The sequence below is a fragment of the Chroicocephalus ridibundus genome, chromosome 6, assembly GCF_963924245.1.
Source record: "Chroicocephalus ridibundus chromosome 6, bChrRid1.1, whole genome shotgun sequence".
Taxonomy (NCBI): Eukaryota; Metazoa; Chordata; class Aves; order Charadriiformes; family Laridae; genus Chroicocephalus; species Chroicocephalus ridibundus.
This window is the reverse complement of record NC_086289.1, coordinates 68,022,491-68,048,910: the sequence shown is the minus strand read 5'-3', so window position 1 is coordinate 68,048,910 and position 26,420 is coordinate 68,022,491. Positions and strand designations below refer to the sequence as shown.

Below are 26,420 nucleotides of genomic sequence, written 5' to 3'. Positions count from 1 at the left end.
TATTTTTTTTTTAATCCAAAACTGCTCCACTGCAACAGAATTGTGCAATATAGACCTATTTACCTTACCAACCCTTCCCCCCCAGATACTGCAACAGAATGAAAAAGCGTAACTACTTGACCTCAGCCTTTAAATCGCGATAAATCAGCTGCCACATACTAACAAATTTAACAAATTCGTGCCCGGCCCCTCCCCCGAGTCAGCTCGAAGGTGTTTGTTAAAAGCATCTCTCCGCCATCCCCTGCCAAGTGCCGTTTTTGTTACGGGGATGGCGAAAAGGAGAGCCGGAGACGGACGGAAAAGCTTCCTTATTAACAGCCGATAAAATTTGATAACGATAACCCCTGTCAGTGAAAAATTTCGGGTTTTTTCTTTTAACCAATCCGTTAATCTAAGGCGCCCAACTGCGCCCTTGTCACGGTCTTTCCAAGTCGTTATAGACTTGCTTAGAATTTCTCTCTTATGCTTCAAGTATAAAAGTAGCAGGCAGAGCTCGCTACGGAAAGGGTCCCTGCTTTGTACGCAGATTAAAACCGGGCCTCTCTGATACCGAAACGCCTTCCCCGTCCTAGGTGGGTCTCCGATTCACGGTCCCCAGAGGTCCCTAAGGGCACAGCGGGAAACCTCGGGCTTTCGCTTGGGCTGCCGAGGACCCCTTCTCATCCCCGCTCCTCAAACGCATCTGCCGACACCAGCCAGGACGGACAAACCAGGCGCCGTGTCCCGACCGGGCAGCCGCCGAGCAGCCCGCACCCCTCGGCGGGGCAGCTCCCACCCGGCCGCCCCGACCCCGAAGAGAGGGGCAGCCGCCGCCTTTCCCTCCCTCAGAGCGGGGAAAAATGGGGAAGAATAAGGCGGGGGGCACAGCCCGCCGCCCCGCCACCCTTCCCCTCAGCACCTTCTGCCCAGCGGAGCGCCCCGAGGGCGTCCCCCGCCGCCCCGCTCCCAGCGGGGGAAGCCCCCCCCACCCCAACTCCACCTGCCCTCAGGCGAACCGCCGGCGCCTCCGCCCGCCGACCTACCCCGCGCCCGCCCGCCGAGCTGCTACCTTCGAGGACTGGCGGCGCCCGGCCCTGGCGAGGACCGCGGGGTTGCGGTAAGAGCGGACGGCTCCGACTCTCCGCCGGGCGGCTCGGCGGTTTTCCACACTCGAAAATGGCGCCCAAACGGCGAACTCGAACCGAAATTCGTTAGAAAAGCGCGGGGCACGCTGGGAAGGGAGGGGGCCGGCCTCCCGCGGGTTTGAAAGGAGGAAAAAAAAAAAAAAAAAAAAAAAAAAAAAAAAAAAAAAGTCCCGCTCCCGCGCCATCTTGTTTTCCGTTACTGCGCGGACGGGCTGGGCGGGATAGAGGAGAAAAAAAAGTAAAAATAAATAAATCTCCCCGCGTCAAGGAGCGGTGGGGTTTTTTTGAGGGGAGAGGCTGGCGGCTGAGGGTGACAGCAGCCCCACGGCCGTGGCCGCCCGTCTGCCCGGCGGCGGGAAGGATTTATTTTAATTTTAGAAGTAGGTCAGTGGGCGGCGCTTGGTTGCGAGGGGCGACGGGGGCCGGAGGAGCGGCGGCGTGAAGGAGCGCTGTTATTTAAAAAAAAAAAAAAAAAGAAAAAAGTAAAATGAAAAAATAATAAAAATTGGATAAAAATTGTGGGGACACGACGGTTTTAAAGCGGTATTAATTAACGGTGACGCCACCAGGCCGTGTCACCTGGTCAGGAAGGGCCCGTGAGGTGGCGGTGGGACGAGGAGGAGGAGGAGGAAGAAGAAGTCTCGCGGGAAGTCGCCATAGAGACGGAGCCGCTTGGCCCCGCCGCTGCTGCGGCGCCGCGGGGACGGGGAGGAAGGCGGGATTAGCGCGGAAGCCGCCGGGGCTTGGGAGCTGACCGCTGAGGGAGCGGTGCCCGCCGCTCTGCGCTCTCCCTCCCGCTGCCGGCGCAGGTAAAGGCGGGCTGGGGAGGAGGAGGAGGAGGCGGCGATCCTCCTTTCGGCGTTGGGCGGCAGGTCTGACTCACCGCCGCGGTGGGCGAGAGGGTCGGGAGCCGTGACCCTTGGGGCGGTGTGGGAGGCGGGCTGGGCTGACGGGAGCGGGCGGCAGCCGGACGGCCCTGAGGTAGGGGCGGGGGAGTCCCGACCCCCTAGCCGCGGCGCCCCTCGGGGGAACGGGCGCTGGTGCTCGCACGGAGAAAGCGGACGGAGCGGAGGGGATAATCTGCCGTTTGGGAAGCTGGAAGCTGTGAAGGGAAAGGGGGTGCTGGCACGGCCGGGGAGCGGGCTATGCCGTCTGTGTGGTGCCCGGAGCCGTCCCTCGGGAGACGAGGCACCGCCACCTCAGGCAGGCGGGGCGGGAAGAACCGCAGTTCCCTCACGGCGGGGAGCCGCAGCCGCCCCGGGAGGAGCGAGCTCCTGCCCCGCCGCCGCCATCCCCATCCCCGCCCTTTCTTTCCATCCCGCCGTCTCTCTTTTCCTTCGCTCCCCCCCGACTCTTGCTCAATCTCCCGCCGCCGTCTCTGGTCCTCATCTGCTCCTTCGGCAGCTCCGGAGAGGAAAAGGCTGAGGGGAGGAGAGGGTGAGGAGGCCTGGGGCTGCTGTGCAGGACACGGGGACCAGCGGGGCTGGGAGAAGCCGGGCCAGACTCACCGTGCCAGAATAACTCCTCGTTATTGCCCCATCTTTTTTAAAATGCTTTCAGCTAACCTGCTGTTGGGCTCGTTGCGGAGCTGTATGTAGCGGATGTACTAGGGTGGGTGATGATGGATGTACCTGTTGCTGACAGCAGGTGAGCTGTGTGACGTAAGGGTGAGCGTTCAGCCTTTTAGGTGCACATAAAGAGCGTTTAAGCCATTTTCAAAAACTATAATAAAGTTCTGGCCTTGTCTTTGAAAGGAAAATAACAGAATTCCTTGTGCTGGAGGGAAGGAGTGCAAGCTGGAAGCTGACAATAGTGACATGCCTGCTGATACCCTGAGAGGGAAATAATCAATAAAAAACTACCAAGCAGCAACTGAAAAGGTGGGTTTAGCAAAGTACGGTGTGCACAGAAAATAGAAGCAGATAAGATCCATGCATCCAAGTAAATACGAGGTATTCTGTTAAGCAGGAGAGAGGCTTATGTTAAAGTGGAGAATAAATCTTTAATACCATTTTACTCTGTGCTGTTTCTTTGCTGTATACAAATCTTATGGTTTATGTTTGGGGATTTTGTTTTAGAATTTGTGTCGCAGAGACTAGCTCTGTAACTGATCAGCAGAAAACATTGCAGCGTATGCTGAGTGGGTATATACAGGTGCTGTACAATGGCATTGCCACCATACAGAAGTCAAGGACATGATTAAAAAGCTACTTTGAAAGTTTAGCGCAAACTTAGGCCCCTTTTAAATGCCTTGATGACAAGGTTCCCTATGTGGTTTTTGGATAAGGGCAGGAGAAGGAAATTAGACGTTCAAGTAGGAGAGATGTAATTATTTAAAAATAACTATTGTGTGTTTATCAATTAATGTAAAGCAGGGTTGAAAATACCTCATTTTATTCTTTGGGCACAGGAAATTATATGTTTTAGAACTGGTATCCTTTAAATGCTTTTTTAAATTCTGCATAGTAACTGTTTGACACGCAGTCATTTTTGTAGTGAAAAAATTCCAGAAGATTGGAAGGGCACATTGTGCATCATCATGGTCTCCTCAGAGTGTACCTTCTGCTCTCACCCTCTTGGTCTCACTTCTTTCCATCCTGGAAGACAGAAAAGTTTTAAGCTGGATCAGTGCCTCTACACTGTCCAGGCACAGATACACAAAGGCTTTTGCTGTCACAAGAGGGAAGGGGCTGAGAGGATGGGACCTCAGTGAACTGTTTATGGAATTTCTGTTTTGCAGCAAAGTATCGTGGACATTACAAATAGGGGAGGATGAAAAACTTGGACGTTGTATCGTTTTGTCACGGCAGGGTTATTTTCATAGTATGACTTTTCCCCCTAACTTTTCTCACAGTGCACTTGCTAAGCATGAAGTTCCTTGAAAAGTTTGTGACTCCGGGTTTTCCCTTGCGACCTTCATGGCTATATGTCAGCATGAGGGAACTTCAGTGTTTCAACCTACAGTGTTGTAGCAGTATGTTCCTAGCATCACTTGCTCTTTAAATTGTCCAGCGTGTTTATACTAAATGATCAGATAAGTGTGGAGTTGGGTACTGTACAAACAGATTTCTTTAAAACTGAGGTCTCGTTTGGTGTTTATTTTGCCACAGTACTAATGTAATATTACATATTTAAAAACTTTCTATTTTGCTGTTAGTGTCTTCCTTTTAAATTTTAGCTACTCATATATGTGTTGTTTTGTTTTATTACAGTTACAACATACCTATGTATCTTTTTTTAATGCTCCATCTGAACAACTGAAATGAGACTGAAGACTTCACTTCTAAAGGAACCAAAACATATCCTTTGTCTCAGAATAAATCATAGAAAAACATGTTAATTCTGAATAGCCTTTTTTCCAGAAAGGATCTCTTTATCATAAATGTCATATTAAAATATTTGTAAATTGCAGGTGGCTTTTTTTTTTCTTCTTCTTTTCTTCACTTTGCCATTCAGTGCAGCCTTTAAGGGCAACGTTTTAAGAGATGTTGAATATGCTTAGAGTACTTCCCTTCAGAAGCTATCAACGTTTTGCTAGAAAGTTTCAAGTTTTTCTTTCCTTTCTTATTTGTAGTTATAAGTTAAAGGCTTTCCCAGGCCGTAAATAGGAGTAGTGGTACATCTGCTTGCTTGTAATAAGACATGCATGTAGCAGATACAAACAAAATTGTAATTTTTCTACTAATAAGTTAGATTTGTCAACAATTTAAATATGATGTGGCGTTAATAAACTGACACATTTGAATGACAGTTGGGCGTTCTGCACTTGCATTGTGCACTAAGACCCTTTTAGAGGTGTAACCCAACATTTCAGCTGTGTTTCAATGAGTATGCATCATAATAAGAATTATATTTTTCCACAATACAGTCTGTTTTATTTTTTGCTGAATTTCTACCAGCTCTTTTCATGTTTTTGTTATATAAAACATTCTTATCAAATATATACATAAAAAACAATCTTATCAAAATAATCTTCCTGTATACTGTTCCTTCATCTTTGTTTAACCTAGATGAGATATTTTGTAAGCTTATTTTTAATAATTAAAATGTGCACGCTTCCTTAATTGAATTAAACATAAAGAATTAGTTAGCTGTGTGGGATGGACTACAGCTGATGAGCTATATTCCTGCAGTGATGATCACCAAATTATGAAATGGAACCTTTTAACTAGTGAGACCACGCGAGTAGTGAAACTTCCAGATGATATTTATCCCATAGATCTTCACTGGTTTCCCAGAAGTATAGGTGGGAAGAAGCAGTCCCATGCCGAGAGCTTTGTTCTCACAAGTTCTGATGGTAAGTCAATTTAAAATATTTATAATTTCATACCACTTTGGGCTTATGTCACTCAAATACATAAGAGGTTAAGGAGTCTGCAGTAAAGCAATTTCAAATACTTGTACACCAGTTGCACTGGTGTAACATTAGTAGTTTCAAATTTAATACATTGTACAACTATAACTTTCTCCAATACAACATTATCAAACATATTTCTGACAGCAGATGTATATTTTTTTATGTAAGGTCAATTTCTACCATCTTTTTTCAGTTTCACAAACCAGTAGCTTTAAGTATGTCTTCACTGCATGCCTACATAGATACTATATCGCCTACAGTTATGAAAACTGAAGATGACCAAGTTACTGAAATTGCTTAACGGTGATATTTAATATCAATGTAGACCATTTCTTGGACATGTTATGAGAGCACATCTTGTACCTGGCTTCTATGGAGTCTTGAATATCCCCCTAACGCATTTAGTTCTGGCTGTTGTGAGAGATGTAAGACTAGTATATATATCCACTATACTGGCAGAGGTGTATATACATATGTATATCCAGTATGCTGCTATTTGTCTAGGGTACTAATACTAAACTGTATGATCCAATATAGTAGCTACTGTATTCCAGTGTATGGATTCTGTTTTGTGGAAGAGAAGTGGGAGCAAGAAGGTTTGATGATGGCTTGGGGTGTTTGTTTTACTTCCTCTCCAAAGAGACGAGGAATTGATTTTTCCCGACTTGCACGCAGTCAGATTTTTCTTCCTTCATGAAGGCAGATATACTCATATCCCCAGTTCAGTGAAGAAGTCTTAGGTAACTGGTTTAATTATTATTTTACATTTATTATGAAGCAGTCCATACTGTTTAGGTCAGACTTTGTCTCCTTTCTTCTCAGTACCGTAGTGGGGATTGTGTTGCATGCCATCAGGACTTTTCTGTACATGTTTCCCCTTCCTTTCCTTCCCTTATCCCTTTTCTTTAAGGAAAAACATTTGGACTCTCCTTGATAGAATTCTTTGCTTGAACAAAATACAGAAAATAATGGTAAAAATAAATTTTCCTAACCCTCCCCCCTTTATTTCTGTTACAAAAATCCTACCATGTGGAAACCCTGTAGTTTAGACGAGAGTTTCTTCCCGAATCTACCAGTTTTAAAAAGGGGTTGATCGTCTCTGAAATCTGCTGGTTTACGTTGACCTCGTTATAAAAATTGTGTTGGAATAAAAGCTCTGGAACTGCCTCACTGACAATCTACTGGCAAGAACTTGCTGATGGGGTTGATGTGTTAGTTTGTGAATGATTTCTGATACTTTCATGTGTTACATGCAAGAACTTGACATACAGGTGACTTGGAAGAGCTGTATGACTTGCTTGCAGAAGTTGGACAGTCCTTATGCCTATCCTATCTTTTTATACCTTTGTGCTTTGCTCAGTTGCTAATGCTGTTTAAGGTTCCAAAGTAAATTAAATTGTCCTGCTGGTAATAGTAATTATGTGCCACAAAGAAGCAGATTGCATCAACATACTAAACTTAGTTTGTATTCTTTTGTCAACGGTCAAAGACCTTGGTGGTAAAGCTGTATTTGTACATAAATGGCAGTGTTGGGAGTTTCTCAACACTGAACCGAAAGCAATATGCTGCTCTAAATCTCTGCCAGCCTTTTCAGGCAGAACAGATCATGGTCAATTGTTGCAGAGAGTTTCCATCAGGATAATAATGGCCATCTGCCCATGACCCTGTTGATAGCTTTCACAGGGACCTATTGATAGTTTTAATGGGACTGATGGAGAATTTCCAGCTAACTTCTGCCCATGTTTTGGCCAGAACCTTGAATTTGTGGGTCTAGTGTGTTTTCTTTGGTGAGGAGAACTTACTGTAGGCTTTTGGCTAGCTTCACAGTGAGCTTGATTGGGAACAGAAGGTTTCTTACTGGGCATTAGCAGTTGAGCTGGTATGTCCAGCATGGCTTCCTGTACACATGGAGAGAGGTAATATGTATTTGAAGAAGGTAGAGGAAGTTCATTCCTTGCATGAATTTTGGGGATTTCTCTGACTTTTCCCAATAGTTGCACTTAAAAATTGGGAGGGCTGAGAGCTCAGTTCACAGAGTGGAGGACAAAATTTCTTCAAGATACTTAGTACTTCCTAAATACACTGAACTTACAGAACAAAAGCAGGGCATCTTTTGTCACCCTGTCACTTCCTAGATGTATGAGGGAGGGAAGATGAGCAGAGAAGTCTGACCAAGTAGAGTTGTAATTTTTGCAATACTTGGTGCTGAACTTTACTATGAATTTTAGGCAGCTAGGTTTAATGAGGTATTGTTTGTAGAGCTCTTAAGGTGGAAATGGAAGGTTTTGTGAAAACTGAAAGGAAGATTCATTTGTATCAATTCATATTTGCATGCATTACAGTATTATCCTTTGGGAGGGCAGCGTTTTTCAGTAGGTCATCTGGTGCTCTTAATTCCTAGCTTTTTTCTCCTTTCTTTTTCTTTCTCAGTTATCACATTTGTATTTCTAATGTCCTGTTTCTCTAAAGTTCTAAATTGTATGTGTAAATAGCAAGCAAAAGAACAATTGTAGTAAGTCAGATCTCCTGCTAATTTACTCAGTCAGTTTTCCATTGTTATGAAAATAGTATAGCGGTATTTCGTGTTCTGCTTGAATAATGCTTTGACAGTTTATTGAAGAAATACATAAGGGCTACTACTACCTTCATGAAAAAGATGACTCATAAAAGTCTGCTATGCAATTTTTCCTTTTTTTTTTTTTTATATCACTAAGATATGTGAGAAAAAATAAATCCTGTTCATAGGTATGTTTAGAGAGGTTGCCTACTTTTTTAAGAAGTGTTCAAAAATTAGCATGTCACAGGAGCTGTACATTCGCAAGTGCTTTAGTCTATATGTGAACCCAGTGCAAATTTAGGTAAGATACCAGTTCTTCAGTGTAATGTCTAGTAGGTATGAATGCTTGCCCTTCTCCTGTAAGTGGATTAACTGAAACTACAACAAAGGGTTACAGTTTAGGAATAAAGATTCATGAATAGCACCGAGTACATGTAGACCCCAGAATCTTTTCCAGGATTCATTAGGACCTTTGCAATTAACTGGAAGTTGGATTACTTTAAGTGACGGATGTCAATGGCAGGGGTTTAAAGCGAAGGGTTCTCGCAGTTTAACAGATGATTTTTCTTGCTGGTCAAGATTTTAGTTGCGTGTGACCAACAAGTTCTAAACCAGTCCCTTAATATTAATCTCCATGTTCCTTGATAAAGCTTTTGTGTTCATTTGCTTACAACTTTTACCAAGCTTTTTTTCTCTAACTTAAAGTTATCATCCTAGGATTCTAGCTAATGTTGAAGTATTTTGTAAAGATTTCAGCTATGAGACGTAGTGATAGGAAGGTCAGGAAAAATGCTATCTTCTCCGTAACGGTAAAAAAAATATTAAAGATTACTGAATGAGAAAAAAATTTGTGAAACATGCAAATGATTATCTAGTTACATCTCTGTTAGAATTCAAACGCACTTGAGAGTCTATCCATTCTGTCGTTGTCCAGCTTTTGGAGATCAACTTGATTAACTTTCACTTTCTTTTAGTGCAGCTGTTTCTTGCTTGCATGGAGCATAAACTGTTGTGGCTATCTTTGCCAACTTTAATGCAGTGGGTTTGGGTTTTTTTGGGTTTTATTTTTCTTTTTATGAATGTGTAGGCCCTTCACGGTCCAGTTCTTGGCAAATCCCTAAGGCGTATCATCTTAATCTTGTTGTAGCTGGGTATTGTCTGATCAGAGTCTGCAATCCGCTAACTTCCCCCCTTTCCCAAGATGACACATCCTTTAGTTCTTCAAGCCAGTCCGGTGATCGGTTGTTAGATAATTTTGTATTGTTCAGTGAGTCGAGTTTGTATTCAGCCCTTGCATTCCTTTTGGACATCTGGGGCCTTTATTGCTATTCCTGTTGTTAATTCGAATGCTACTGTTTTGCTAGCGTAGCACAGTGCAAAGCACAACTGAGCTTTGCTGGATGAATTGCTACTAAGACTAAATGCTTTATGGTTGTTACAGAGCAGTAGATACTCTGCAGAAAAAAGATAACGTATTGCAGAAGGAAGATAGGATGTAAGACCTGTTTAAGGGAACAGACTAAATCCCAGTTTGTTTATTTGTTTATGGAGTACTAAATGTAAACAAAACTGAATGAAGAAACTGACCGAGAAACTTTTTTTTCCTCTTGAAGTTCTGTTCCTTAAGAAAATGAGACTTCATGACCAGCATTGTAGGGTGATTGACTCGCAGGTAATCAGTAACTTTGTAGCTCCTTGGTGGGTTTGATGGAGAGAGGCAGCTACATGGTGGAAAAACGCCCACTGAGGGGGCAGGTGTGGCATGGTCTGCAGGCATTTTGGGCAGGGAGGAGTGGTTTCGCTTGCCTTCATTGAAGGGAAACATTCATCTGGGGTCCCTTCTTAGGCAGGGGGGAGTCCACCAACAAAAGCTGATTAGGTTTGCTGTTACTTATGGAACAAGTTATTTTTGCCATAATTGATTCACAGATCACAAAACCTGAGATCTTCAGGTTTTATCTTGCACAGGTTAGCACTTTATTTTCTTTCTTGTAGGGATTTTTTACCTAGTTAACTGTTGTTAGGACTAAGGGATAAGCTATTAGCATTGTTTGGTAAACTCATCCTGAACATTCAATTTCTGTAAAACTGTTCATGGGATAGTTTGGTTTGGGTTTTTTTTTTCAGTGAAATTGAAATACAAACCAGTGCTAACCTAATTTGGAAAGAATAAATTGAGATAAAAACTTAATGTAGAAAATTTCCAAGTTTTTATCTCCTAGTGTAACTTAGCACTTTCAATAAAGAGAACTTATCTTGTAAAGATCTTTTTTCTGCATATGCAAGTGAATTATTGCATTGTAAAAGTTCATGAACAAGTGTTGTTGCTTAATTGCTATTTTCTAAAAACCTTACATTTAAAATTCTGTTTAACTATTACTTACATAGCATGCCTTACGTGTCAAGCCCGCAATTTTCTTGCAACAGCTAATTCATCTCTGTGATAAGGATTCCTGAAAATTTGCTGAATCCAATGGAAATGGAGTATAATGTCTTTACAGGGTTGCATTAATTCCTGGTTGAACTCCAGATGTTTGTGAAATTAGAGCAAATGTAAATTTAATCCTCTTGGGTTTTCTTCTGAGTTGCGTCTCTTGTGGGATATTGTTCTTTTACTTCCTACTTACATTGATCTTGTTGCTGCTTTTTTACAAAAATAAAGAATATGTTCAACTTTAAACTGCTTATTAAGCACAAGTCATAAGTGAATAGACCTATTTTTTTCAACTTTTTATGTTATTGATAATTTAAGCATTTAAGAGTCCATGAAAAGTAATGAACAAAACATACATGTTTTATATTCTATATTTGAATAGGCTGCTAATTTCCCACTTGAAATTCCTCCAAAACTGGAGAGTCACTTTAAGATCGAGGACATTCTGGCTTCAGGACATAATAAAAATAAAGGAACAGTCTTTTACAAAACTGAGATGTAAAGTAATATTAAGTTGAATCACTTCGGTCTACTCCAAGCATGCAGTTAAAATTTTCACTTTCTTAATTATGTATGAGGCAGTAAGTTCTAATTTGAAAGCCTCTGCTACCTCAATGTTAAGTTGAAGAACAGAAGGCAGAGAAATCCATTGAAACGTTGCTTTTGGAGCAACCTCTATATGTGAATGCAATGAAAAAAGCAGTGTCTAATGAGTCACATCATTTGACTGTCATCAGTTGTAAATTCATATGTTGGAAAAATAAAGAAGTTGCAGAAGTAAAGATGATATCCGTGAAAACTTGATTTGGCCCTGTTCCACATAAGGATTCTGATGCAGTTTTTAAATGCATGTTCACATTTTTTCCAGATGAATTCTATCTTAGTGCCTAAGGTGGACCTGCTTTTGTATGAAACTGTATTCTTTCCTGCTAGGCTACAATTTACTGGGTTTCACTATTTGAAAGATGCGTTGTGTAAGTAGAGCTTACTTAGTAGAGGAAGTAAGAGCTTGTGGAGTGGGAAAGGATGCAAAAGATTGGTAAATGAGCTGAATGTTTCCCTGTATAACAGGATTTTATCCCGTGCTCTGTGACATGGCCCATTGTTTTCCTGATAACGTGACCTAAACCAAAGTATTCAGTTGCTTGCCAACTGTCTGTTCTTTCATTTAATTTATGTTTTCTCTTATGTGTTCGAGCAGTTTGCTTGCAGAAGAATTGAGCTCTCATGGACTCAATATAGAAAATGCCATAGAATTCTTTGTGTCCTTAAAAAGTCATTCTGAATGTTTCAGATTGGATACTGAATGATGATGAGTGCCTTTGAGTTAGATTTCTGTGTATGTTAGCTCCTGATTTGCAAAGCTTCCTTTTTTTTTTTTTCCCCAAGGGAAATTGGTGAGATATGTTCATAATGGCTATGAAGAGCTAGCCACTTAATGATGAATACTGTAGGTGATGGCATGAGAATATTCATGGTCCTGTGATCAGATTAGGTTTAAGTATTCTGCAATGAAAAAATGTCTTGGCTACAGATTGAACAAGTACACTATGCATTGAAAAAGACAGGTGATCAGAAAATAAAACATGTTTGTTTAAAACCAAAAAAGGACATTTTGACAATTTAATTGGAGAAAATAGCATTTAGCCATCAAATTCCTGTGAATCCAGTTATTGCTTATACACAAAAAATTAGAATCTCATACCTGAGCGATGTTCTAAAAAATAACTGATGCATGAATTATATTAAATATATTTTATAATTCTAAAATAGCATGATGCATTACATGTAGAATACCAGTACTGAAGATTTTAGGAAACTAAAAATTAACTGAATGAGAAAGAAGCGGTCTTAGTAATAATATCAGTTCTGTGAATTCAGAAAGAAAGGGAATTAACTAGCTGTTCAGAGTACTCTGATAGATATGAATATTAGTGATAAAGAAAAGCAAAAACGTATAGTCGTATATGGTATTTTAAGTGGTTTGTTCAAATAAACTGATTTATACAAACCATAATTTTCTTCAGTGTTAAAAATCTTTTGCTTGGAAATTTGGCTGGATTATTGTGCCTTTTTGTTTATGTATTTAAAAGTTAAATGAAGACAAAATGTAATTTTATTCATTTGAATAATACTATGGAGAGCCCTGATGTATGTTTCATGGTTATTTACTGACAGACCTACCAGAGTGCTTTTTCTTTGTTTTTAGTCTGGCTTTGTTTTCAAGGTTTGTTGGTTGGTTGGTTTTGTTTGTATTTTAAACTGAAGTGCAAAATAAAACACGGGAAACCAGAACACAATAACAGTTGATTCAGGCTTCTGGCAGCGCAGGCCACTTAAATTTTGCCATCTTGGCTACTTGGTGATATGAATGTGCGTGTAGTGTGGCCATGTCATGCGTTTTTACCTTCTGTGCAGTTCATAGTTAACTCTGTTATCACCTGCATACACATACTGGTCTTCATAATGTGGTCCTTTACCGAAACAGTCAGGTATTTAGTTTCTGGTTCTGGCTTATCAGGTATGGTCTTTTTTATAATTCGTATTCCCAAGCAGGATGTTATTAATGGAAAAATTATACCATATTGGATTTGCACACTCTTAGTGTGAGGTGTCTGTGTACTGTTTATCTCAAAGAGTTCTGGTCACTCTGGAAATTGTTTTAGTGGCTCACTGTCTGGCAGATCAGATAAAATAATTTTAAAAGAGTTTTGGTTTTAAAGTAGTTAATTTGAATCACTGAACTACTTTAAGCCGTGCGTTTGTTCTGCCCCATGTTTCCAAGTCCTCCTTTGTCTGCTCTTTGGTCCAGTTTAAATTTGATCTTCCTGGATTTAAGCAACATCCCTCATTTGGAAAGAAAGACTTCCTCATGCTTCTGTTGAAATCATTAATAGCTTTGTTTTTGGCTTCTGTGAATTTCCATAACAGCTCCATAATGCAAGCAGTAATACTTCCTCAGAGCAACGCACTGACCGATGGTCAGATTGTTCTAGCTTTTCCATTATCCTTTTGGTGTTGAGTGATTTTTCAGATCTTAAAAAAAGAAAACACAAGCACTCTCCTGGGCTGCAGTGTATATACCTCTGTTTGTTAGCTTTCAGACAATGAAATAACATCAGGCAGTTTTGTCCCCGGAGAAACATGCAAACTTAAGGGACATAAGAAAAATGAATAGGCAAAACAAAGATTATACATACCAAAAATAAAAAAACCTCACAACTTTATAGCTAGTTTACAAATAGCTCTTCTATAAGAACTCATTTGTTTGGGCTAATCATAGCTATGAACAACATAATTGCGTGTTTTGTTCTTTTTTTTTGTTGGTCGTGGTTTCTTGTCTTGTTTTGTGCTGGTATTTTTAACAGTTGGTAACACTATTACAATCACAAATACTGATTCACAAAATTAGATACACTGTATCTTGAACTTTTGTTTAGGAAAGTTCCACTTGATTTCAAAGTTAGGAAGAGTAGAGAAAAGTGTAGAAGCACACTGTGGAGCCGTACTTGCAGGAAGGTGGAATTATGAAGGAACAGCGCTGGTTACAGGTAAGCATTCTTTCAGTAATGAAGTGTTTTGAAAACTAAAATAAGGGAAGAGCTCTTTCAAAATAAAGCCTTCCGTTTTTCTAATACACAAAGTTGACATGCCACAAAGAAGTGGAAGGGTACAAAAATACGGTATTAAACAAAATTTATGAAAAGTAAGTGCTTTCAATAAAATGTGTAGAATGTAAGTACTTCATGGGATAAATACAAACAGAATGTTTTGGAAAAATAATTTAGTCTGACATATGTTTAGACAATAGAATCCTAAATTTCATAGTTTATGTAGTAGTTACAGTGACTTTGAATGAACAAAAGTGAGTATATTAAGTGTTCGCACACTGGTCTAGCTTGAAATTCTCACGAGAAGGGGGGGAAATGGAAACACAAAATAATATAAATGAAGTTACCTTTTTTGTCTTCGCTATCGCTAGGGTTGTTATTGTTTAATAGAAGTTCATTTTGCACTATTTCATTAATGCTGTTTTAGAAGAAAGTTGTCTATTTTTAACTAATAAAAGATCTAGTAAAAACATTTATTTATCTTTTTTAGCTATCCTTAGTTGTTAGATGTTATCCTATTTACTTGAAAGTAAATAGTTTTAGCATGGGAGTGCTTAGATGGTTTTGTGGATGTTCTGTACTTCATAAAGGAGAATATTTGATTTTATTTTTTTTTCTTATCTGTTACAAAAGAAGTTTGCTAAGCTAGTACATGTATATCCCTGTACATGCCATTTAGGTTTTTTAGCCAGCAAAATTTACTGAGGGCTCATCTTGAATGTTCCTGTGCTTTTCTTTCTTAATTATTAGGAGTAATGTAGATCCAGCTGCAGTCTAACTCTTCTCTGTTGAGGCTGGGAGAATGATTTCCCAGTGTCTGCATCTCTATATGTTTTTTTTTTTTCCCCCCTAAATCTTTTGGTAATTAGTTGCTTTTGGCATTTTTGTCAAAAACGTCTATCTTGATATTAAGGGGAAGCAAATTAAATTTCCTATGACAGACTTCTCCTTTATGGTATTTCTGTTGGTGTCAGAATTTTCTGCAGCCTCCTGTTGATCTAGCACAGCTGATTTCTTTGGACAAATTCCAACTCAGTCCAGAAGTACTGAAGATAATTTTGGATCTGCTTGTTTCCAGACTCAGTCTGACTCTAAAATGCTGCTTCAAGGAACTCTGTCTGGCATGTTCCTCTGAAATCCCAGTGGGATAGAAATATTGTTCTTTTTAAAGACAGATTTACCTCCGGAACTTCTCCAAAGAAAAAGTCAAACTTGCCTTTTCAATTTCTTTTTTTTTTTTTTTTTTTTTTTTTTTTCCTGGACAGACTGCATGACAGTTATGGGGAGTATGGGAATTCATCACCATATCCAAACAGTGTACTCTGAGAAGATCAACTAGTCTTATACCGTAACTAGACTTTGAGGAAGCGTACATCATTGATGATTCTGTATCATTTAAAATATTCCTTATGTCTCTCTTTTAACAGTATCAAATGTGCACAAATAAGGTTTTTAAAAATTTTTTTCTTATACTTTTTAAACACTTAAAAGCTACATCAGCCAGATATAAAAACCTGACATCTGGTTAGTAAATTACCTTTGAATGGAAGAATGGCATTAAGTGTCTGGGTGTACCTTTTTCCTCATTAATTGAATCTGGGAGGCCTAAATGAAGGCCCAGAGCTGTATGTTTTAAATATGATAGCACACTAGGAAATCTGTGTTCTTAATGTGTACATAACTATGCTGTATAGTGTATAAGAACTTAATCTTTAATAAGTAAACTGAGGTTTTTCGTAACATGCAGTTATGTTATAAAACTTAAGCCTTCCAAACAGAGCCTTCAGTTATCTTCACTTTCACCATTTATCAACTGTGAAGCCTCCGGTTTAATACATACAATCTGCTCCTACTCTCTTCAGACTCCTCAGAGACTCATTTAATCAGCCTCTGGGCCACTGAACTGTAAATAGATGAAAAGTACTAGCAATGCTGAATAGAAAATACAGAATTTGGGATACTTAAATAGCAATGGACTTTCTCTTCCCAGGAGCAGCTTCAGATAAGAAGACTATAGGGAATTTCAGGAGAGGAAGAGACTTGTTGATAATAGCAGAAGAACAATCTTAAATATTTTTTCCTTAATATACTATCTATTTGCATGTTAGGAAGACTACATAAACAATATTTACCTGCAAGAAGACCTGGACTTATTTTAACCCTAGTGTTTCTTAGAGAAATACAAGTGCTGTGTTTGTTAGACTTATTATTGCATTTAAGGTTATGATTTCTGTGATGACTTTACAGTTGGTGAAGATGGCCAAGTGAAAATCTGGTCTAAAAGTGGAATGCTGAGATCCACTTTAGCTCAGCAAGGTAAGTTAATGTTCTTAAAGTTCCATTAGAACTTTTAAATTTGAATTATTATGAAATATATGTAAATAACAGACCCTAAATCTGGCAGTAATGGTTTAAGGATCTTATGGCCTAGATAAACTTAAGTAAAATTAAACGTAAATCATAGTTGAATACAGGGTAACTGAATTTTTAATAAGACGATTATCTTTAAAAAAAGAAATAAATTGAATTCTTCAAATTGAAAGTATTACTGCAACATTTTTACACAGTAGTTTCAGTTCCACCCTAAGGATTCTGGAGAGGCTAAAGAATTAAAAATTAAAAAATCCAGTTTTTGATACCAAGCCACAGACTCTTACGGTAAAACTGAAGAAAAAAAATCTCTAAAAGTATTGCAAGAATGCTTGAAAAATGCGAAGTGCATGTAGGTTAGTTCCTCTGAACTTTAAAACTTAACAGCCCTTGGTTCATCTCTCTGTTTAACCCAGTAACTAAATTAGTATATGCAAACAGTCCTACTGAAGTGAAACGATCCCTTTGCTTAAGTTCTTTGTTGAACTGGGGCTTTGGAGACCTAACCTTGATCTTGGCTTTGTAACTACAGTTTTATGCATACTAGAGCATTCCAGTTATTTTAAGTCAGTTTGAAATCACATTACTGTGAAGTGCAACAGTGTAAGCTGCAAATACATATTTATACAAATAATGTTTGACGTTTTTAAAATGCATGTTTTTTATAATCATAATTTCTAACATTTTTGTACTATTTCAGTGAAGATACTGGGCTAGATTTTGTTTTTCAGACTTCATACATTGAGATCATGTGACCTTTTGACATTTTTTAAGAAACCACATGCACCTGGGGTTGGGTTAAATGTCAGACCCTTATCTCTTTCTAAAACAAATTATCTAAATTCTTTCAACCAGTTGGAGGCATTTTAACCACAGGAGTGAATGTAAAATGTATTTCAATTCTGTTAAGGAAGTTCATATTCAGATGTAATGTTTTTTCATGCTTACAATGTAAAAAGATAAGCCAACTGAACTGAAATTTTTGAAAAGGAAAAAAAATAGCACATACTATTCACTATTTCTCAGTTGATACATTTCTGGTACAGTATAAAAGTACAGTTGAGTCCCCATGGAATAATTGTCTTTTTGGTTTTGTGTTTTAAGATAAGACCCTGTCAGGCTCAGAAACCCTTTAAACTTTAATTTTGTAGGATCAAATTTCCACAGACCACTCTGTAGCTATTGGCATACCTGGGATCAGGATAGGATTCTGCAGAAATTGTTATACCTCTCTTAAACAACATAACATTTTTAAGCTAAACTTTCACTTCCTTTAGCATATCCTTGAGAAATGAAAGGATTCCCATTGCTAACGTTCCTCTACTCATTCCACTCTTTGTATTAGAAATAAATTTTCAGGCTCTTATCTTTGGGTGAAAGTCTATGTGCCTATTCTATCTTTGGATTTTTATTCACTACAAAAACATGAACGTATATTTTTCCCTTTTTTAAGTTTTTCAGTACATCTATGGAGCGCTCTGGCCACATGTCTCTGCATCATGTCGATGCTTGGAATACAGTTAGTGTGACCTCATGGTCTTTACTGCATTCAGCCTGGAGCTGTAATGTTGCTGTCATGGCTGTGTTGTTCTTTGAGCCTGATCTCACTTCTTCATCCTTAGATTATCTTAATATTCTTCCTTCTGTTCCTCCTTTTCCTTAAAATGAAAGCTTTTAAAGAAAATGCTGTATTTGCAATCCTTTGGGCTTCTAGCTGACATGGTGCCCTGATACATTTTGATGTGGTAATTTTTTTTCATAGATCTCTCTGGTATATGTTGGTAACCCACGTGATGATGCTTAAAGCAGGATTTGTCTGTGTATTCTGTGCTGTATACGTTGCAGCACGATGCTGTGCTCAAAGTGTCTGTGTTCCTTTGGAGAGAGCCACTGAACTGTGAAGAGTAGGAAGTATTGAAAGTCCACAATTGAAAGAAAAGGTGGCTCTACCAGCATAAATTTTTACAGTGCTTTGTAGACTCTGACACTAAGATTGTTTGAGGTGAAGTCTGTAGTGTCAGTGGTGCCACCTGCCGTAACCAAGTCCTTTGCAGGCCAAACATCTGGGTAGTAGGACCCGTGCTGAGCCCACAGTTGCAGAGCCTCTCTTGAGATGTCATTCCAAAATTGCTGCTGCTGAGGTTCATAAACCACTGTCTCTCTAACGCTCCAGGTCCCCTACAGAGTCAAAGGTACTGGTCAAGCTGAAAAGTAGAGTGCAGGTGTGCCTTCCTCACTACAATCAAGATTATTCTGTAGCACCATTTCTTTAGCTTATCCCACTGGTGAAGCTGACAGCTTTGCTGGTAACTTGCTGCAAGATCTGAGAATCTTCAGGGCAAGCAAGCTTTGTGGATTGACCTTAAGTATTTCATTGCTAAAGCACCTGCTCAAATCCTGGTAACTATTCTCGTGTCCCTAATTCCAGTCAAGAAGGGGGTAATTCCTTGCAGGAAAGTCATATTTTAAATCCACAGGATGACTTTATTTCTTGTGCCATGAAAACTTAATTTCTTTAAGAGCATTTGGTGAAGGACATCACCATAACCTTAATGGAAATATGCGTGTGTTGTATAGACCAAGTCAGTGCTCTCCATGTGCTTTTTGATTCTCAGTGAAGCCATAACTTCCCATTATAAAATCATATGACACTTATTTATCATTTAAACATGATTATCCACAGACCCACACATTTTACCAGTTTGCCTCAAATGGATTTCTAGTTCTTCAGGTGATTTCTGTCACCTTTCTTTCAAATTGAATTTGTGATCTAGTACTTGACTGTATCTTTCTTGAGTACTTGTCTTTTGGCCCTGCTGACTTTCTGATGGGCTTCCAGTGGCTAGTATGCTGAGTAAGCACCAAGGAGTAATGTGAATAATTGGTGTATAGGTTGCCTTTTTGATTAATGGAAGCAAAATCACAACAGTTGCAATGTAAACAGTTTAATTACAATATGTTTATTGTGAAGTGTAACTTTCTTTTTAAGAGACAACTGTATTCCAAATGCAGCATCTATTTTTTTTTTTGTGCTGTCACAGAGAGACATAAAATTGTCTGAATTAATCTTTCTACTCCTGTGAGAGTCACACAGACTTACTGTTGTAATTACTGAAGTATCTGCTGTGGCTGAAAGTGTCAGAGTAACTGCTGTATCGCTCCTGCACTCAGCCCTAGCTCTTTCTCTGACGTATGCATTGGCCACGAGAATGGATTCACTGGGGATTAACATCTGCTAGTAGAGCACTGAGATGTGAAGCCCACCCTGTGTGCTTAATGCTGATGTTCCTTCTTCAGATCCTCTCTTCAGGTATCACCTTTTCTGCTTTTCTCCCTTCTTTTCTCAGAGAGCGTTTTTTCCTGAAACTGTTTGTCACCAATGCAATTCACTGCAGTTTGTCTGTTCTACTGAATTTTTCTTTCCACAGCAATGCAGTGTGTTGGCAGTCTTTTCCCAACCAAGTTCTTGTTAAGTGCAGAAGGAAATGAGTTAACTTAGCTCCTGCTGTTAAGCCCTGGAAATTGTGGTTAAGTAGTCAGCCGTCATAAAAAAGTTAAACATTTGGTTTAAATATAAAAGTCTTCTGATTGTTAAATCAGCATTAGAGCAGGACAAAAATTAGTTTATTTAGAATTTCTGTACAGCTGGTGACAGAATTTATGTCATTTTCAACATAAATTGCTGCCAGTAGGAAAACAGCTAGTGCCAGATTTACTTAATATATGTTGCATGTTTCTGTGAGTTGTCTCCTATAATGGTTGACAAGTTAAAAAAAAATATTTACATAATTCTGTATTTCTAAGTAACATAAAATAAATGCCTTCCTAAAAGAGAATGTATGAAGTACAAAATTATTCAGGAGCAATAACACAAGGTCTCGGTTTAGAGTTTGAGTATTTTGAAGCTCTAGTCAGGTTTAGTGTGCTGAATTGATTTAGCATAATAAAATCAGCTTTTTGCTCAGAGAGAAAATTCGAAGGCTTAAGCAGTAGATATTAGATGATTTTAGGGCAGCTGATAACAGCAGTTCCATCATTTAAGTATCTAAATCTCATCAAAATATTCCCATAAAAAGAGATTCCTGAGTCATTTTTTGAAATGGAACTTAGTATGTCGAATGTGTCTTAGAAAATTTTACCTTAAGCCTTGTGGGGTTTTTTATTATCATAAATTAAAGATACATTAAAAGATTGTTTATTCGATCGATTTTAATTCTTTTGAGCAATTTGATACATAGTTATCAGATGAAATATGCATGAGTCCCTAGGAAGTGCCTATCTCTGAGAATTTAGGAGAATTTCTGTCCATTTTCCTCTTCTAAAATTATGAAATGGTTAAATACCACCATTTGGGTTGTAACAATTGGTCTTTCTGTGGTTTCTTATTTCGCAAACAGAGTTTTGGGGTACAATTCAGTTGCGTTGATGTAGATGTGTCATTAGTGCCATTTGAGGTTCAATGGGCTAATTCTGCTTAACCTCCAAATCTATTCCAGAAGGAGATGGCTCTGCTTCAGGTCCTCTGTCGTGTCAGTAAGCTCCACGTGGGTATCTTAGAGTACCCTGGGCGCAGCACATCACTTAGGTGCTTGTGTTTAGACAGTTGAATTGTGTCTCCAAAGGCCTTATTTCTGCCAGTGAAAATATTAGGGTTGTTAGAGAAAACCAGAAGCCTGAAATAAGCCTTCTCTTTCCCATTTCAGAAGATATGGAAGTAAGTTTTACAAAAAGTAAAGGGAATGGTCTGACAGTCTCCCTCCTTGCAGTTTTATATGCAGTGTAACATTGAGGCCGTGCCGAAACTTGCTGTCCATTGCTACAGGGCTTCTGCTGTGATAGAAATAAATGTTTGGACATGCTCTTTACCTAACTTTCTTAGTTTTATTTGCAAGGAGTCAAGTATTGTAATACTTTGATTCTTCTTCTTCAGGGGAGACTAATCCTGTCAAGTACTATGGAAAATATTTGCATAGTTGGCAAGTCTGATTTTTTTTTTCCTGGATGCTTTTTCCATGTAATTTTTTACTTCCTTCTATTTTCAACAAAGGTCATTTGAATACTGCAACATAACATGATTTTAAAACGAAACAGTCAGCTTTATTCTAGATATATCATTCTGGAGTTTTCAATCTGAAAAAAACCGTTTGCAATTAATTGCGAAAAGTCTGTGAAGTCTGCAGGCCACTTTTTCTAGTTTTATTTGTTGTTGTTTGTTTTGCAAGTTGCTTGTGTATGGGATGTTTGTTTTTTTTATATGTGCAGCAAAACAAAAATATCTGTTTTGTTAGAGACTTAATTATGGAGCCTAAACATCTTCCAAAGAATAATTTCGGTGCAATACAAAGCTTTTTCTACCCACATTTGTGTTCCATCTCACTGTTGTAGGTGAAAAGAGCTATTTCCTGATGTCTGTTGATAAGTATTAGGATGACTGTTGTCATGTTGATTTTCGGCATCTCATAAGTGTCAATTTGGAATAAAATTGCATCAAAGTATAAAAGATTAAGTAAATATAAAATGCAGCTATTAACTTTGTTTTCTGGAGTTGTATAAAACTGTTCACTTATAAAAAGTTTTACAAATTAATAGCATGGTAAATGGCAATAGATAATGAGGTTTGAGAGAGAAGCAATATTAAAACCACAGTATTAAAATGATAGGTGGTGGCGTGGTGGACCACGTATCTGACTTGCGGAGCTTACTTTTCATACAAATATTTGTTGCTTTTAAGTTAGGTATTGGTCAGCATCGCAGCCAGTGGTCTCAGCATTGAATTTAATCATATTGTAGGTACTCTGGCAAATGAGTTTGCAGGAATTTCAAGGTAAACATGAAATGGTTTTGTAGGTATTTGTAGGAAGTGTCTACAAACTAAACAGCAAGAGAAAAGATCTGAAGATTTGACAGCTGGTCATTGAAGGCTGACTTTGTGGACTGATCAGCTCGGAAGAGTTAACATTTTAATACTGAATGAAAGATGCTATGATGCAGTTAGACCTTAAAAGTGACCTCACCGTGAAGGGCTTTTTTTGATATAATAGAGAAAATTGTATAAATGGAAAGGGCAGCACAAATCTTTGCAGTGTCCCAGTTAACCATGAGCCAGGGGATCAGTACATCAAGGTGAGAGAAAAGCATCTTGAAGATGAAGAGTGACCCAAAGGTGAGAAGGACAATTGTGGGGAAACAAAAGCAAGTGGGAGTATATACACGAGGTTCAGTGAAGCTAAAGAAACAAAATTGTCTAGTAACGATGATTTGACTGAAGAAGAAATCTTACAATAGACGAAGAAACTTGGTGATTTTAATTCTTTCAGAGGTGGTTTTAGAAAGAGCACGAAATGAAGAAGCAAGTGGTACATGTTGTCGGAGTCTGCTGGGACAGACCTTGCAATAAAATCAGTAGGTCTTAAGGGATGCATTGAAAAACTTGGATAAGTACAGTATGAGAAAAAGAGATACCTGTAGCAGTAGTAAAGTCATACACTTTTTCAGTAACCCAGATGTAGCAGACAATCCATCAGTTCATTGTTAGTTTTGCATAGAGTTGATTTGTTCAGAGTTAAATTCAGAGTGACCCCATGGAAAGTGGTAGGTATTTGATGGTTTACTCAAGTGAATTTGCCAGGACTTCACTCTATGTATTTTTATTTCCTTGAGGGGTGTTGGAAGGGTATGCAGCATGAGCTAAAGTCTTCTAAGTTTTTCCTTCTGGGTTGCATCTGTCTCTTACTGCTCTTCCTGTGGCTGTCTAAAACATGAAGTGAACCAGTAAACGTGGCCGTAAGTGCAGTCAGACAAGTGTGGAGGACAAATGGTTGCCCCTACTTTAGCTTTCTTCCACTCTCGAATTTTTGATGTATGATTTTAAGTAACCAGTTTGAAGTGGCTATAGCAGTTTCTGCATAATTTGATCAGATAAGTGGTAAGAAATGTAATGTTTCTTTTTTTTTTTTTCTGTCTACAGGAACACCAGTGTACTCAGTAGCCTGGGGACCTGATTCTGAAAAAGTTCTCTATACTTCAGGGAAGCAGCTGATTATTAAACCTCTTCAGCCAAACGCTAAAGTTTTGCAGGTATCATTAATACATGAAGGCTGTCTCGCATTTCCATGTGAATACTTTTTAAAATTATTAAGAGTTTTGCCAAGCATAAAATGTTTGTGCTAAAATTTTCCATGCAACATGTGTACCACACATTTCTCCCCCACCACCCTTTTTTGAGTGTTGTTCAGAATAAGGAGATTGTTCGTTTCTCTAAACTAAAAAAAAAATAAAAATTGACAGTTTATTCTGTGGATATTCTTCAGGCATGTGAGTGAGCATTTTTCTTTTCATAAATAAATAAAAAGCAAAAAGATACAGAATCATAGAATAGACTCATAGAATCCTTTAGGTTGGAAAAGACCCTTGGGATCATCGAGTCTAACCATCAACCGCACTCTACAAAGTTCTCCCCTACACCATATCCCCCAACACCACATCTAAACGACTCTTAAACACATTCAGGGATGGTGACTCCTGGGGAGTCTTGACCACCTCCCTGGGCAGCCTATTCCAGTGTCTGACCACTCTTTCTGTGAAGAATTTTTTCCTAATGTTTCTAAACCTACCCTGTTGCAGCTTGAAGCCATTCCCTCTTGTCTTTCCCTTTTCGTTTGTTATGAAAAGGCAGAAAGATACCGAAGTAATCATACAGAACATGGTTTCATTCTGCCTTGTTCAGGCTGTATTCAGTTTGTTTTTCTGCAGAAGAGATGACATCTCTGCATTTGTACTTTTGAAAACCCTGATCTACGTTGGAGTGTATGAATGCCACTAAGTGATGAATGATAAATACTGAAAATAGAAGTTGTCAGACTCGTGGCATCTATATTTAATTTATTTTTTTTTTTTCATTTCAGTGGAAAGCCCATGATGGACTTATTTTAAAAACTGACTGGAACTCAGTTAATGATCTAATTCTTTCTGCAGGTGAAGATTGTAAATATAAGGTGAGTACTGGTTAACTTTTTAGGGAAGCTAAATGACCAAAAAAGGTATTAGGCATTCTGATGTCTTCTAATTTTAATAATACTTGGGAACTCAAAATTAAATGAGAAGTCTTTCAATTTTCAAGAAAAAACTTGTTACCCTGAGTTTCTACTTGTAAATACATCTTGCTCTCTTTAGTAGCATGAAATTAGAATATTTTTTTTTCCAAGTATGGCAGAATATAAAAATAGGTAAAATGCAAGTGAAACAAACTCCGAAAGGAAAATATGTAGAAATATAGAAATGCTTACTGGAAGTAGTATAAGCTATGACATATACTGAAAAAGGTAATGACATATAAAATTAGAGGAGATAAAGCTACTGTTTTCTGTTACAGGAGCGTTAATGAATCCCTTAGGAAATTTTTTGGTTAGTCTATTCTGTATCCAAAAGCATATATTGTGTTTCTTCCCTTACATAGGAACTTATTTTTAATTGTGTCATATGTTGGTTGTATCGTTCTCTAAGTGTATAATGACTGTGATAAAAACATACACAATTAAGAAATTTTAAAAAAATATTAAAGTATTAAAATTAAATTACTTCACTCTGAATTGGCTTCCTGGTATTCTGTTGATTTCAATCAGTGAGAAAATGTCTTTGGTCTGGAAATTTGCAGAGATGCCTCGCATTGTTGGGAAAGGAGTGCAAATGGAATAAACCTTGTGTTTATTTTACAGACTTCCAGTAATTCGCAAGAAACAAAACTCATTAGTTCAAATTGTTTTATACAAAATAATGTAACGTTTGCCATAGCAGCAAAGCAAAGTCTATCGTATTAAACAAACCAATATTGATTAGGAACAACATTTAATGAAAAGTGAACTATAATATGCAAAGTGTATATCATGTAGATATATATGTAACTTTTTTTCAAGGTTTGGGACAGTTATGGACGTGTACTGTACAGCTCACAGCCCCATGAATATCCTATAACCTCCGTTGCCTGGGCTGGGGATGGAGAATTATTTGCTGTGGGGTCTTTTCATACTTTGCGTCTATGTGATAAAACCGGGGTAAGTAACAACTCGGAGCAATAGCAGCTGTGGAATTGTACAGATTTATTGGTAATACAGTATATATTCCTACAGATATACACGTACAGGGATTTTTGTTAGCAAAAACTAGTCATGACTTCCAGCACCTTTCTATTGGGTGTATCTGATTTAAGATACTGACTTCTTGATCTGTTTAACTGCACTTCTAAATATGTTTTGGATGGGAGAAATTTTTTTTTTTGTAAGATTTTGTCTTTCAGGACATTAAGGTTTTTTGTGCATTTTTTAGCTTTTTGCTTAAAAACACCCTGGTGTTTGCAAGTTTGCAAGCATCTCTTGAAAGGCAATCATAAAATGCAGTTACTAACCATAGGAGTGTGTGTGGTGGTTTGGGCTGGGCTGGCCACCAAACAAATGGCAGATGCTCTTTTTAACCTCTCTCGCTTCAGAGGGGGAGAGACCATCCAAACCAGGACAGCATATAACAATAACCTATCTTTAAAAAGGAGGTAGAAGAAAAATGTCCTGTGCTTTTATTATTTAGCTTTTTTTCTTAAAAAATGCTGAGAGTTGACAAGCCCATCTTATGAAGAATCACAAAATGTGATTGTCGGTCATTAAAAATGATAAGGCTAAAGCAGAAGTAAAAGAGGAGCTAAGAGAACATTCATGCTTCTACTTCTGATGGTTAAACTTGGCAGTTTTACAAGGTAAAGACATACTTTAATCCTCTCATCTAATCGTCTCTTACTTCTTAACTGTTGTGAGAGAAAAGGCAAAGGCTCCTAAAAGAGATACCTTTGTTTCTCCTTTTTTTTTTCCTTCACTTGAAACTTTAGTCCCAGTTTGTTGTTGTTGACCTAGGGTTTTTTTGCAACTTGGTCTCCAATTAAAATGAATTTAGTGCAGTTTCATCTACTTTCATTGGTATTCTA

At 38.5% G+C, this 26,420-nt stretch overlaps 2 protein-coding genes across 10 annotated transcripts in view; one reads left to right on the top strand and one right to left on the bottom strand.

The window, feature by feature from the left end:
- Positions 1 to 1,200, bottom strand: part of SMC4 (structural maintenance of chromosomes 4) — a 39,857-nt gene extending 38,657 nt beyond the window's left edge. For 2 of the 3 annotated variants that reach the window (XM_063339386.1, XM_063339390.1), the window contains exon 1: positions 1,049 to 1,200. The gene's annotated coding sequence lies outside the window, so the exon portion shown is untranslated. Of the gene's footprint in view, positions 1 to 1,022 lie in introns of all 3 variants that reach the window. The other variant, XM_063339387.1, reaches the window with a different exon arrangement.
- A 150-nt stretch (positions 1,201 to 1,350) lies between these two features.
- Positions 1,351 to 26,420, top strand: part of IFT80 (intraflagellar transport 80) — a 55,085-nt gene continuing 30,015 nt past the window's right edge. The window contains exons 1-9 of one of the 7 annotated variants that reach the window (XM_063338841.1): positions 1,351 to 1,933; positions 2,879 to 3,004; positions 4,337 to 4,426; positions 5,203 to 5,421; positions 13,913 to 14,023; positions 16,331 to 16,399; positions 23,421 to 23,530; positions 24,358 to 24,447; positions 25,366 to 25,503. In XM_063338841.1, the coding sequence (XP_063194911.1) occupies positions 4,387 to 4,426; positions 5,203 to 5,421; positions 13,913 to 14,023; positions 16,331 to 16,399; positions 23,421 to 23,530; positions 24,358 to 24,447; positions 25,366 to 25,503 (777 nt within the window). In that variant the 5' untranslated portion in view covers positions 1,351 to 1,933; positions 2,879 to 3,004; positions 4,337 to 4,386. Of the gene's footprint in view, positions 1,934 to 2,878; positions 3,005 to 4,336; positions 4,427 to 5,198; positions 5,422 to 13,912; positions 14,024 to 15,450; positions 15,608 to 16,330; positions 16,400 to 23,420; positions 23,531 to 24,357; positions 24,448 to 25,365; positions 25,504 to 26,420 lie in introns of those variants that run through there. The other 6 variants (XM_063338838.1, XM_063338836.1, XM_063338834.1 and 3 more) reach the window with 6 other exon arrangements.